Source organism: Sinocyclocheilus rhinocerous, unplaced genomic scaffold (assembly GCF_001515625.1).
Source record: "Sinocyclocheilus rhinocerous isolate Xijiao unplaced genomic scaffold, SAMN03320098_v1.1 scaffold2863, whole genome shotgun sequence".
In the NCBI taxonomy this organism is placed as follows: Eukaryota; Metazoa; Chordata; class Actinopteri; order Cypriniformes; family Cyprinidae; genus Sinocyclocheilus; species Sinocyclocheilus rhinocerous.
The window spans coordinates 114,866-128,698 of NW_015661892.1; the positions used below are offsets into that span (position 1 = coordinate 114,866).

General features: G+C 34.6%; 1 protein-coding gene and 1 long non-coding RNA gene across 2 annotated transcripts; both read left to right on the forward strand.

The window, feature by feature from the left end:
- The first annotated feature begins 2,052 nt into the window (after positions 1–2,052).
- Positions 2,053–3,049, forward strand: LOC107726851 (uncharacterized). The gene is made up of 4 exons (XR_001638303.1): positions 2,053–2,172; positions 2,262–2,355; positions 2,684–2,788; positions 3,018–3,049. It is a non-coding gene; the product is annotated as an uncharacterized LOC107726851 (long non-coding RNA).
- A 3,340-nt stretch (positions 3,050–6,389) lies between these two features.
- On the forward strand, positions 6,390–12,197 carry LOC107726849 (cadherin-related family member 5; the record flags this gene model as incomplete). The annotated part of the gene is made up of 13 exons (XM_016536552.1): positions 6,390–6,471; positions 7,211–7,395; positions 8,141–8,203; positions 8,369–8,458; positions 8,563–8,652; positions 8,889–8,990; positions 9,069–9,255; positions 9,515–9,601; positions 9,701–9,798; positions 10,158–10,364; positions 11,473–11,586; positions 11,695–11,761; positions 12,057–12,197. Coding segments are annotated over exons 1-13 (1,513 nt in total), but the record flags the coding sequence as incomplete, so codon positions are not given.
- Positions 12,198–13,833: the final 1,636 nt, after the last annotated feature.

Consider the following 13,833-nt stretch of genomic DNA (forward strand, 5'->3'; position numbering starts at 1 on the left):
GGCTTTTTGACGCGATCGACCGGGGTTCGATCCCGTCTTTTGCCGAACTTTTTTTCCTCCCTTTTCAAATCTCGTATTAGCAATGGATTCTATTTACACTAAGTGAAAATAGCAGTATTTTTAGCAATATGCTATTTACACTGAGTGCAAATACCTATTTACCCTATGTTAAAATAGCAGGATTTCTATGTATACTACTTGTTGCAAATAGTGGCAATTATTTGCACTTCAGTATTGTAGTACATTATAAAACAGAATGCAATAATAACGTGTTGAGTGTAAATTATAATTTTAATTATTAAATGGATGCCACCTTATTGGTACAATAAAGCCCTCCCTACACCTACCCTAACCCTACCCGATACTTTATTTTCAACTTTTTGATTATTTCCTTAATTTTTATTGAAAATAAATGCCTTTACGATGTGATACAAGATTTGAAAAGGGAGAAAAAAAAAGTTCGGCAAAGGGCGGGATCGAACCTGGGTCGATCGTGTCAAAAAGCCAACGACACGCACTTATCCATCTGCGCCGCTGGAGCTGATGTTTTACAGCGTGTTTTGAGTGTTTTTACTGTGTTATGTGGTTGCTAGGGTGTTCTGAGTGGTTTTGTGTGTTGCTAGGGGTTCTGAGTGTTTTAGGGCCAGATTTACTAAACAGAGCAAATTAGCATTAGAGCACAATTCCGTAAAAGCCCAGATGGGAGGGGAAAATTCTGCGTGTGATTTACTGACAAATGCGCACAGTAAAGAACACAGACACAGTTAGATAATTTCCATAATGACCAGCGCAAATTAGCGCCTGCTTTAAGACATGCTTTTTTGGGGGCGTTAAATAATGCTGCAAATACCAGTAATTTGATAAGCATAAACGTTAGTAAATCGCGTTGCGTGATTCATTTTAATACTCTCCTCCCATAAATTTTGCGTCTGAAAGGGAAACTCCTACAAATGCATGTTCAGTAAGGTCAAGCACAAAAATAACTGTCCACACCTTTTCAGCGCTAATTTTTTACTGCACATCTTTAGTAAATCCCGATTGCACTATTTTTACGCCAAAAGACGGTTTGCGCTGGCGCACGTTGTTAGTAAATCTGGCCCTCAGTGTGTTGCTATGCAGTTACTGGGGTGTACGGAGTGATTTATTATGTTGCTATGTGGTTGCCTGGGTGTTTTTAGTGTGTTGCTATGCGGTTACTAGGGTCTTCTGATTGTTTTTTTTTAAATGTGTTGCTATGCAGTGGCAAGGGTGTTTTTAGTGTGTTATGTGGTTTTTAGGTTTTTCTGAGAGATTTATTGTGTTGCTATGTTGTTGCTAGAAGGTGTTTTAGTGTGCCGCTATGAGGTTACTAGGGTATTCAGAGTGTTTTTCAAGCGTATTGCTTTGTGGTTATTAGGTGTTCTGAGTCTTTTTTTAGTCTGTTGCTATGTGGTTGCTAGGTCTCTATGATATTCTGGTTTCTAGATACAACTCCTTCCGGGTCCGGTTGTACCATCTGTCAGGCGAAATCATACATTCAATTGCTTCAAGTAATATTACACCACTTAACTGTAGCACAAATAGTGCTGGATGATGTGTTATGTGCCAAAGTTTGTTAGTTATTGTTAGAGGTTTGTTTAAATCCTTAACTATAAGTATAGCAATAGCAATGGTGATGTTTGTTGTGTGTTTGTGTTGAAAATACTGTCTGACTGATTCTTAGTTACTGAGCAGTTTACTGGAACCGTAATCATGATCTTTACTACTGTCTTTCATTCACTAAAGCATGTGTGTGTTTGTATGTCCACCCATAATCTCTTTTCTCTGTCACACAATCCTTCCTTCCTCATTGATTTATTAGCAATCCCAACAATTCAAACATGAGTAAACCAATTCCTTGGCCCCCTCAACCGGTTTACCACCAATGAAGGAAGTCAACACTGTTAGTCATGTTTGTCTTTATTAGCATGAGCGCACATGTGTGGTCGTCACGTCAAGTGTAAGGAACCGTTGGCAAATAACTAATGAAAAAGCAAATAGTAAGGCCAATAAAACTCATTTAGGATAGGACTTTATTACATCACGCTGACGTTTCGTGATCAATGACTTTGGGGGTACAAAAAGGCTTGGAATAAAAACCAGACAAGAAGCGTTGGACGACTGCTAGAGTGCTACAAGAACATCAAACCGAGGGTGAGTGAAGTTTCTGAATGAGCTTTTGATTGCTAGGAAAAATGGTTTGTCTTTCACCACTAAAAGTTCTCGTTTTTCATCTTTTTAAGGTGTGGAAATGTCTCTTCTCACAAGTCTGACGCAAGTGTCCATCCTTGCGATATTTTTCATCCAGTGCGCGACCAGCCTTCCGGTTCTGGGCAGGTCAGGTCACGTTCAGCCTCAAAAATGAATTGAATTTTCAACCTCAATCTGATCTTCTGAGCTGTTTCTGAAATAAAAAAAGTAGTAGTGTAGTTCCAGGCCTGTCAAATCTTATTAGATCTTTATCTCTTTGTCCTTGCATGATTTTCTTCTGTTCATTTTTGTTTCTTCCTTCCACTTTCTCAAGTTCTGTCTGGAGGTGATAAGAGATTCAATTCTCTTAGCTTATGTTGTTTTTTCTGAAGCAAACATACCAAATAAACTTTTTTTCCCACAGTTTCACAGTTGATGTAGCGGCTCATTTATGATTTGACCTTTATCACCACAGGTATCTCGGAGAAGAGGACAGCATCTCAACAACGGACATCTTTTCACCTAGAAAGGTGTTATTTCCCAGGGATGATGCAGATATGCTTATTGATGACCGAGACGGGTGGGTCTCATAAACTTTTATTGTTAATAAACAAGTCACTTTTGTGATACTGTTAGATCCATGCTTATTTAAGTGCAGGCCACCCCCTTGTGGAGAACACTGGCTCTGGCTTGTATTAATTGATAAACTTTTAAAATTAGATATTTTTTTGGAAATAACTCGCATATACTTGTCATATTTGAGTCATTTGAATCAACACTTTGACATCGAACCCGATCCATATCTCCAGGAGATCTGGGCTTCACACGAGGCAGTTGGGCGACATTGAGTTCACAAACAGATATGCTGAACTCCTCAAATCCAAAGCTAAAATCACATCCATCTGTGCCTTCCTGAAACGCATGCAAAGCAGCAAGAAAAGGTAAAGCCTCCGCTAACCCGCTATGCTCACCCTAAACAAATCTCTCAAAAGCATCATTTGATTTGACATTATGTATAGTTGAGAAATGTAAGGGAAAGTTTCAAGTATAGCATTCTCTGAGCAGTTAGCAAACATAGTTTTCTCTTAACGTCTAATGACTTTCTGTAAAGTGCATAGCTTTTCTCTTAGCAATAAGCTAACCCAGTTATGATATCAGTATACAAAATGATACTTAGCAATATGTTTCAATACATAACGTATAGTTTTGCTCTCAAATGATATATTCTAGCTTGAATGACATTTCATGCTCTGTGTGTTTGCAGCGGCGTCGGTGGAGAAACAGACAGATTGATTTCCCTGATGAGACAGTATACATGTCCAAATGTGTACCAGTGAAGACTGGCTTCATGTCCAAGAAACTTGAAGACAGCAACTTCACACTGTTTTAATCAGTTTTAACATGTTTGAGACAAACTGTTTGTATATATTTTAATAATTAATGACTTTTTTCCTCCAAATGTGTCTCATAAAACTGCAGATTCAGTTGCAGTCAATAACATTTCAGATGCAAATTAAACTCTGGATTTGAGAATAGTGTCTTGGCTTGTTTATGAAACCACACCTTTAGCTCCTCAAAGGCACATGCTGGTTTATAAATTTAACACTAGACAATAAGTTCATGAGCATTTATGAGAGCTTTATAGTAGTAAAAAGCTTTCATGCTACTATATAATGTGCATGACTCACAAGATCATAATTAATATACGACCAATCACAGACTATTGTAGATTATATGAGGTCACCATAAACAGACATGGTATGTAAAGAGGGATTTTATAGACATATATTTATATATGGTTCAAAAATAGCATAAGAGCAGATTTATTGAGAAGATCTTAACGCTACATGAATATGGTAATCAAAGTGACATACATGCACTGTTAAAAAAATTCCGTAAAATTTACGGTAAAAAAAAACGGCTGCTGTGGTTGCCGGAATTTTACCGTAAGAAATACGGTAGCAACATTTTAGGTTTTACAGTTTTAACTTAAATTTACAGTTAAATACCATAATTTAATTAACTGATATAATGTTAATATATCAACCTAATGAAGTACTAAAATCTGTTTTGTACCTTTGTGATACACTGATAACCACCTAATGCAGGTGGTGATGAGAAAGTCACATGATGAACAAAAGCCCATCACAAGCTTTTAAATAACATATATAGAAGGTCATTCACACAAACACTAAACGCCATCATGGTAAAACACATGAAACTAAAATAATGCAATAAACATTCATTTAACAACATTAGGTGTAACACACAACCCTAATATACAAAACTGATAGGAAAAATCAATTTACGGTTATTCACTGTAAATTATACGGTCGTTTTTCACTTCCAAAAACGGTATACTACTGTAAAATGACATGTAATGTCCAATACAGTTTTTCACCGTATATAGTAGGGGAATTTACCGTTAACCATTTAACAGGTTTTTACTGTAGCATTTTTTACAGTCTTTTACTGTTAAATTCACTGAAATTTTTACAGTGTGGGTCTTTCCTGTATTTGGTGCCTTTTGAACATAAAATGTATAAAATCTAACTGTTTTTAAAATAAACTTTTGAGTAATCATCATAGGGAGATTTTGTTCAAGCTTAGGCAAATAAATGCAAGCATTTATGAAACAAAAGACTAAAAATGTCCACCCTGTTAGGGACAGATACTAATAGAAGTTCTGTAAACTTGTTTCATTTGAAAATATTTCCTTCAATACAGTTAAACTCCACTCATTTATTTTGTTATACTGTTGCTGAAACTTAACTGTATTGATTAAGCAGGATGGGAACTAGAAATCTGCTGTAATTGATTCAGTCCGAGTTCTGCTTAATATAATCTGTAGTTCACATACCTTTTTCTATTATATAAGCTATTCTATTATTATATTTATAAATTCATGTCCTTTTGTTCATTTAAAAGCTGGTAATAAATCTGGTAACAAGTTATTAAAATATACCTAAAATGGGGAGGGGAATAATCACAGTAATTGTTGTATTTTTATTTTAAAATGTTTCCATTTTTAAAAAAATATACTTCAATATGCATAAAATTCAAATTATGTTTTTTTTATGACTAATCTTTAAATTTATATTGTTTATAACGGTAAGATCATATTCTGTACATGGGGACATGAAGGCACCCGATACCATGAATGACCCACATACAGTAAACCTATACAGTATTACCTCAACAGTACTTTTATTGTAAGCAAATTATGAGAAAAAACAACTTGTATTGGGTTTAATATCCTCAAACGTTTCTCAGTATAAAATTCCAACAGCGTAACGAGTTGTTTGCTATGACGTTCGTCATGCTAATGCTGTTTTAAAGAAGAATGTATGTTGTAGGTAGGTCTAGCAGTAATGTCTTTATCGCATCTTTCATCAGTTATGTGTAATAATATAACAAGATACTTACGTATTACGGTATATGAGTCAGATAAGATTGCTTCAATTGGTTGTTTGAAGATTACCGTTACCGTAAGTGAAACCTATACGCCCACTCATGACTAGCTACTAGCATGTGAAAAAAAAAAAAAAACTGAAGAATTAATTTATGCTTTTTTTAGCTAGTTTATTTCCGTCATAAAGTCATAGAAGCACTTGAATTTGCTTCTAGTGCGCATTATTGGTTTATTTATAGTTGACGAAGTTCCCCATTTGTGGCACTTTTTGTTCAGGAATAAGGAATAAAATAACAGCTTTGCGAAATTTGAGCTAAAACATCTTCAACATTTAAATTAATCACCGAAAAACACAATTTGTAAATTCTCCAATGCAGTTCTTAATACTTTTAACTTCAGTTGTATTTTACAATGTCTGCCTCACATTTGAAGATGGCCTGAATATAACATTTTGGGAACAACACTGATGCTAACCATCTGCACACAACTAAAAATATTGTTTTGTAAACATCATTCTTCATTGTGATCATGGTTTATGAGATGTACATGCACATGTAAAGCAGCTGTGTTCATGTCTGAGGCAAAAGTCCACCTGTGCTCATCTTTATAGCCAATAAATCCGAGATAAGCGTCCGTCTCAAAGGTTAAGCTTGAAGTCGGTTTCTCATATTAGCTATTGCTAACAACTGCTTGATGGGAATATGATTCAGTCGGAATAAAGGGATTCGTCTTCGATATTCCTTTATTGATCCATCACCTAACAAGAAAAATGGATTTGAAGCCTAAAGGATCTGCTGCTGTTTTCGTTCTCCTGGTTCTTTTCACACTCAGCAAGTTCAGCGAAGCGCAAAGTAAGTGCTGAAAGTTTGAGAATGAAAATTCTTACGTAATCAGGTTTTCTTTTGTAGGCTGAAAGAGTTCAGAACATGAACTTTCCCCAGTTATGTGACAGCTGACTAGTTAGTTATGTTTGTTATGATCGTATATAGACTTAAAAAAAACAGATGTTAAGACACTTTTGGAAATGTTATTCTTGAAAGTATTAAAATTTCAAGTTGTGAGAGTTTGCTAGTGTTGTAGTTATTGTTAACTGTATACATCAAGGCAATTGTTTCAAGGTTAATTCAGGAAATGTATTGATTTTATTATAATATTATAAGTGAGTGATCAATGTTTAGGTTTAATCACCTTTTTTACAACCACAATTTTTACAGTATAGATTTTAGAGTAAGATGTGCATATGTTTTACCATAGATATGGTCTTATTATTTCAAGCAGTATTTCAACTTTACACAAAACTATTATTTTACATGAATTAGAAGTACATTACACACTCCAGAAATTTATTTTCTATATTTGTATAAAATGTTTTTCCAACCAATTTAAGATGACTTGAAATGCTTGAATTATAGGCGTGTTTGAAGAAATCCTACCAAGTGAATTTGCTTTGTTTCTTTAGCAGTTTTTTTTCAGTCATCATGAATTTTATTTTATTTTTTTTGCTTTGTATTTTCTAACATTCACGTTTTTCCAGTGTCAACCAGGACCATTCATGAAAATGTAATTCTGATTTTTTTTTCTGAATGACAGACCTTTGCTCGGTGCCAGATAATTTGCTGGTAATTCTTATTCCGGAAAACAACGCTATTGGAGTCGTAGTTACAACACTCAATGCTGAGGATGGGGTGATGGCCAGAATCACTAGTCAAAATCCAGAGGGTTTCTTCAGCATCAGTGGATACGATCTCATTGCTGAAACTGTGCTGGACTATGAGGTTAATGTTGTATATCTTATAAAGTGTCTGGTGTTCAGCCAATACACTTTAAATTGATCATTTCAACGCCTGTTTCCTGGGATGTAAAGTACAAAGTACATTTACTATTTTAATATGTAAAATCCATTTTACAACTTATATATGTTTCAATTAAATTAAGTGCTTAATTTTTGTAAAGAGATGTCTCTTCACTCAACATTAGTCTTGATCTAAACTGGGTTTGGTTGTTTTCTCAATTACCACTTCAATTTAAGTAAGTTTAAACTTAAACGTATTTACTAATCAGGTATCTGGGTTTTAGGATTTCAGTTTAACATGATGTAGTTTTATTGTCACAGCATTGTAAAAACTGTGATTTAAACAGCACAGCATCACTTATTATAAGGATGAAATTCTTGAAATCTTGATATTAAAAAGCTAATAAAAATTGACTTTTAAATGCGTATATATACAGTATCTCACAGAAGTGAGTACACCCCTCACATTTTTTATGATTTCATAGTTTTGAATTGGGTAAAATTACTTAATACTTTTTTGACGTACTTATTTCTCAGTACTTTTACACCCTTACCGGTGTCCTAGCTATTCTAGTTAAAAAACTAGAAATGTGTAGTTTTAAAGATGAAATTTTTGCCTCAAGTAAATGAGAGCATTTTAATATTTCAAAGCAACCATTTAATTCAGATCCATTTCAAATGCTGTCTGTACAAATTAACAGACCTTTTATGTTTTGTTATTTTCTTAGACATTTAACCCGAGCAAACCTCATGAGGTGCATATTGAGTGTACAAAAGCTGGCTCTCTCTCTGTAAGTAAACTATTCAAGTGGTGTTTTAATTAAGTGAACCTAAAAAAAAACTTCTTGCATTGTAAAGGATTTATTCAACCTCAATTCTTACTTTTTTTTTTTTTTTTTAAATGTTTGTTTTCATGTTGGTTATTGAGGTCCTGCATGTGATATTTGTATTTTTAGACCACACTGAATCTGAAAATAGCTGTTGAGGATGTAAATGATAATCCACCAGTGTTTGCATACAGTCAATACACACTAAACGTTGATGAGGTACTTTTTTCTTAAACTTTTAATGTTGCATTTAATTCTGTTCATCTATCTGTTTTATCATGGCCAATTTTTTAAGATCTGAAAACTTTTACTGATTTTTGTAGTTGTCAAAAGTGGATACCAGTGTTGGCCTGATCACAGCAACCGATCCTGATAAAAATGATAGACTTTACTACCAACTGGATTCTCCTGAGGTACAGCTGTGTCCCCAATACACCTTCTGAGACAACAAAAATCCCAAAGAATGTGCATATAGAGTTTTTATACATTGTATTTCATGGTATACACAAGTGTCCTCTTGGGAATTATGTTCTGAAGGATCTTCTTTTTGGAATTCTAAAAGAGAATTCCCCTTGAATGTTGGTTCCAAATTATTATAGGAATTCCAAATGGAATCCCATTCACAATGTTGACCTTTGTTCTCTCTCAGGGAGAATTTGCCCTGGAGGCCGATTTCAATCCCAACATTCTGGTGAAAAAGCGTCTGGATTATGACGAAGTTAAAGAAGTCACAATGATGCTATATGTGCAGGTAAGTTTATCTGACCCAGGTTTAATCTTCAAAGATGCTTCTTTTTGTACAAACAACTTCCATTTGATGACTTTTCAGGACACACCGATTGGATCTACAGCTGAAGTCTCCCACACTGCCTCAACCACCATTGTAGTCAATATCATAGACATTGACAATCGTCCACCATGGTTCCAGCCCTGTACAGAAACTGAGATTGACACAAGCAAAATCTGCTTGATGTCTGGTTATAACGGGAATGTCAACTTAAACGAACAAGCGGTGAGTTTTCTATCCAAAGCACTTGTAGACAGAGGTCTGATGTTGAGTTAAACCATTTTAAATGTTATATAGCTATGATTATTTCAAGGTGCCCCAACAAACACCAACACACATTATAAAGTTGTCTAATGGATGTAGAAATATCAGGAAACATCTCATTGGATCAGTTTGTTGGGGCAGTGTGAGTTAGCCGAAGGTGGTGGATAGATTTTGAGATTAGCGTGTCAAATGAGAATATGAATGTTGATGTACACCACAGCCAGGTCCTTTGTCCTTGGAGCCAGGTCCACTCTTGGCCATTGATGGTGACAACGGCAGGAATGATCCTATTGTTTATATATTTCTTGGAGGTGAGATATTTAATTGTCTATTTTATTTTCCTTATGCGTTGAAATAAAGAACTTCAGGACGAGTCGACAGGTTTTAATTAGTACGTTTTACATGTTCAGGAAATGAGGGAGGTATATTTGAAATCAACACTGACACCGGGAGCATCACAATGCAGGAACCAGTAAAAGAAGCAGGAACAATTGTTCTTTCAGTCATGGTGAGAGAATTTTTTTTTTTTAAAGAAAACCATTCTGTTTTGAATGTTACATGCAAACAAAATCTGCATTTTGGAGCCACTGTACATATTATGTATGCTCTTAAAAATAAGGGTTTTTGGCATTGATGGTTCCTTGAAGAACCTTTAACATCCATGGAATCTTTCCATTCCATAAGTGATTCTTTGGATTATTAAAATGTTCTTCACTCTAAGAAAAAATGGTTCTTTTAGGAACTGTTCACTGAGAGGTTCTTCGGGGAACCAAAAATGGTTCTTCTATGGAATCGCTGCAAAACCCACTTATAATAATGGAACCAAAATTTGAAAACCCCAACCAAATTTCCCCTCTGTCTCCTTAGGCATATCAGAAGGAGAACGTTGATCAGTTTGCCACCACTACAGTCATCCTGAAGGTGGTGGAATCCACCAATTTCCCTCCGACCTTTGTGAAGTCCAGTTATGAAGGCTTTATCTCAGAGGATGCGGGTGTGGACAGCCTGGTGCTGGAGAGCAAAACATCCAACAGACCCCTCAGAGTACAGGCTACAGATGAAGACTTTCCTAGTGTAAGAACTCAGAGACAAACAGCATTTTAGTCTCTGCATGTGTTCAATTCAAGATGCAGAATTAATTTGTAAAGTACATACAAAACACATAGAGCAGGATAGTGAAAAGTTGTGTAAATCAATCAGAAAGAGTTTTTACATAAACATTTGCATTGGTTTTATGGACCTCAAGTCATTCTTGCATACATATTTGCACTGAATTGATTCGTTTTGTAAAACCATTCTTATAGAAATCATCACGTTTAATTCAATGCACATTCATTTTTATGTAAATTCATGGATGGAATATTTTGAATTGAATTGTTTGTCACATTTTACATAATTTCTAAAAACATTCTCGCGTAAACTGTTGCCTTAAAATCAATGTTCAAAAACATTCTTTCATAAATCATCACATTCTATTCAATATTCATAAAACCATTCTTAAGTAAATTCTTGGATTGAATTAAATAGTCTGTAAAACAATTTTTACATAAATTGTTGCATTGAATTGAATTGTTTGTGAAACTCACATTTCATTGAATCATTCCTTTAAAAAATCTTGGGTAAATTTGTTGCACTGAATTAAATGTTCATAAAACCATTTTTACATATATATATTTTTACTGTGAACTGAATTGTTTGTTCAAAATTAAGCATTTAATTGAATCGTCTTAAAAACTATTCTGATTAACCATTGCAATAAATTCAATGTTCGTAAAACCATTCTTATATAAATTGTCACATTCAATTCAATATTCATAAAAATATTCAGTAAAATGTTGCATTAGTTTTACCAACTTGTAATTCATTCTTACATAAATCACATTGAATTTAATAATTTGGGGTAAATTAAATTCAATGTTTGTAAAACAATTTTTAATAAATCGTCACATTCCATATTTGTAAAACCCTACATACATAAATTCTTGGATTGAAATGAATAGTTTATAAAATCATTTTTATGTAAACACACATTGAATGAAATAATTTGTAAAACCACTGTTGCATTCAATTCATTGTTAGACCTTACATAAGAATGTTTTTAATGATTTATACAAATGTTTGCTGAATGATGCCTATTATTGTAATATTTCTGGTGTTAAGTGCTGGATTTCTTTCTTTGTAGGGCATTAATCCTAACCTCAGATTTGAGATTGTTGACGGCACTGACTTCTCAATCACTCAAGAGGGTTTCATACTCATGGCGAAGGCAGTTTCCCCAGGCCCTGTAAATTTAGAAGTAAGGACTTAATATTTCATACAACATTTCATGCACTTTAGACATTAGACTCTAATTGTTAGTGTGTGATTTGAAACATTTACGACCATATTATCCATCGTGACTCAGATGAGGGTGGTTGACACAACCAATGAAGAATCAAGCACCGCTTCTCTTACGGTTGAGGTCACTCCAGGTAAGACCAGACCAATACTGCACGCTCTTAAGACACCATCTAAATATGACATGATACAATCCAATAAGGAATAATCAGAAAAGTGGGCTAATCAGGGTACTTTCTGGACATCATAGCTTTTAGCGAACAGTTTGAGCTTTTGGTGATCTTCACATCAATCCTTTTTCATTTCAAGCCACTTAAGGGAAACTTGCATAAATAGTACAATATGATTGGCCCATAAACTGAATTTCAAATGATTCACTTGAATCAGTCAACAACAAAGCTCTTGACTGGTGACACCATTTTTCTTCAGGGGTTCCCACTACCACTCCTGCCACAGCTATCATGACTTCATCCATTATAACAACAGAGAGCACTGCTAACACAAAGCTAACAGAAATCACCACCGCCACCTCGCACCCAGGTATCACCACAACTACGCGCCCCAGCACAGGTACACTTACGCTAAGCTAACTAGCATGCTAAATCTTCTGGTGTGCTGTGTCGTATGCCATTTTTGAAATGACATACCATCATAGCACACTATAAAAATATTCATGAATCTAGCACTGCAGTGTCAATCACATGGAATTTGCTCAAGGTTGCATGCTTTATGCTACTGACACTTTTGAATACTGGCTATAGAGGGCTGCAGTGATGGCGTTAGCATCACTCTAGTTCACTCTGGATTTTTCCATTAGCATTTGGAATATTGCAGGAAATAAGATCCGTGACCAACAAAGGTTTTTGATTCTTACATGTTTTGTTCACACAAATGAACACAATTTTGAAGCCTAAACACAATCGCCAGAAGCTAATGCAGGTTGTAATTGAACTACACCATGGTTTGCATGACTTCAACGTCACTGCTAAGCTTCTGACAACTTTCAATCTTTATTTAAAAGTAATTTTCCCTGAAAGCTTGAGTTATACCTCTGCAAATGACTTTTTCAAGCCAAGTTTCAAGCTTTTTAAAAATCACAAAGTAGTATTACTAAAGTACTTTATGTTGTAGAATGAAACATGAAAATATCTTGAGCTTTTGTTAACCACAGACCTTATTTCAGGCATTTCACCCAAAATCCATTCGAAAAACCCATTGACTTTGGGACGATGGAACCAGAAGTGCTAAAATGCTAACTTGTTTCTGGGGTTTGGCCTACAAAAATAGTAAATGCATCATCCCTGCAGCACTCTATATGTGACCCTGGACCATAAAACCAGTGTTAAGTCGCTGGGGTATATTTGCAGCAATAGCCAAAAATATATTGTATGGGTCAAAATGATTGATTTTTCTTTTATGCCAAAAATCATTAGGATCACCGCATCAAGGGCCATAACGCAGACTGGAAGAAGCTTTCTGAGGCTAGCGTCTTCCAGAGCACAGTGAGTTTGCATGCAGAAAACTGTTCTCTTTGAGCATCGAACGAATAAATGCTAGGAATTTTCTAGTTAGGTTGAAAAGTATTTAACGACTAGTAAATTGTCATACTGATTTGAAACATTCGTAAAAACCCTTTTCATATAAATGGTTACGTTGAATTGTTGGTTAAACCGTTGTTTTATGTAACTGCCATATTGAATTTAATAGTTCATGAAAGCATTTTTAACATACATTGTCAGAATAGTAACATCTGATGTATTCTCATGGTTATTGTCATATTGAACTGAAACCCATAAAACCCTGCTTACATGAATTGATGAGTTGATAAAAGCATTCTGATGTAAATTGTCACACTAAAACGCACAAAACTTCATAAAACATTTATTACATAAATTTCCAATTTAATTCAATGTTCATAAAAATATTCTTGTGTAAAATTTCGGATTGAACGTTCATAAAAGTTTTTCACATAAATTGTAAAATTTCTCAATCTATTCTTACATTAAATTTACCAATCGAATAGTTAATAAAAGCATTCAACGTAAATTGCCACACTGAATCATTCAGTTGTAAAACCATTTTAAGGTAAATTGTCACATTCAAATTGTAGAAAACGTTAAAAGATTCATTATAAGTTAGTTGACTTTTTTATAAGTTTGATAAGTTTTTACAAATGTTTTCCTTTGTCATATTCCGACTGGGTATC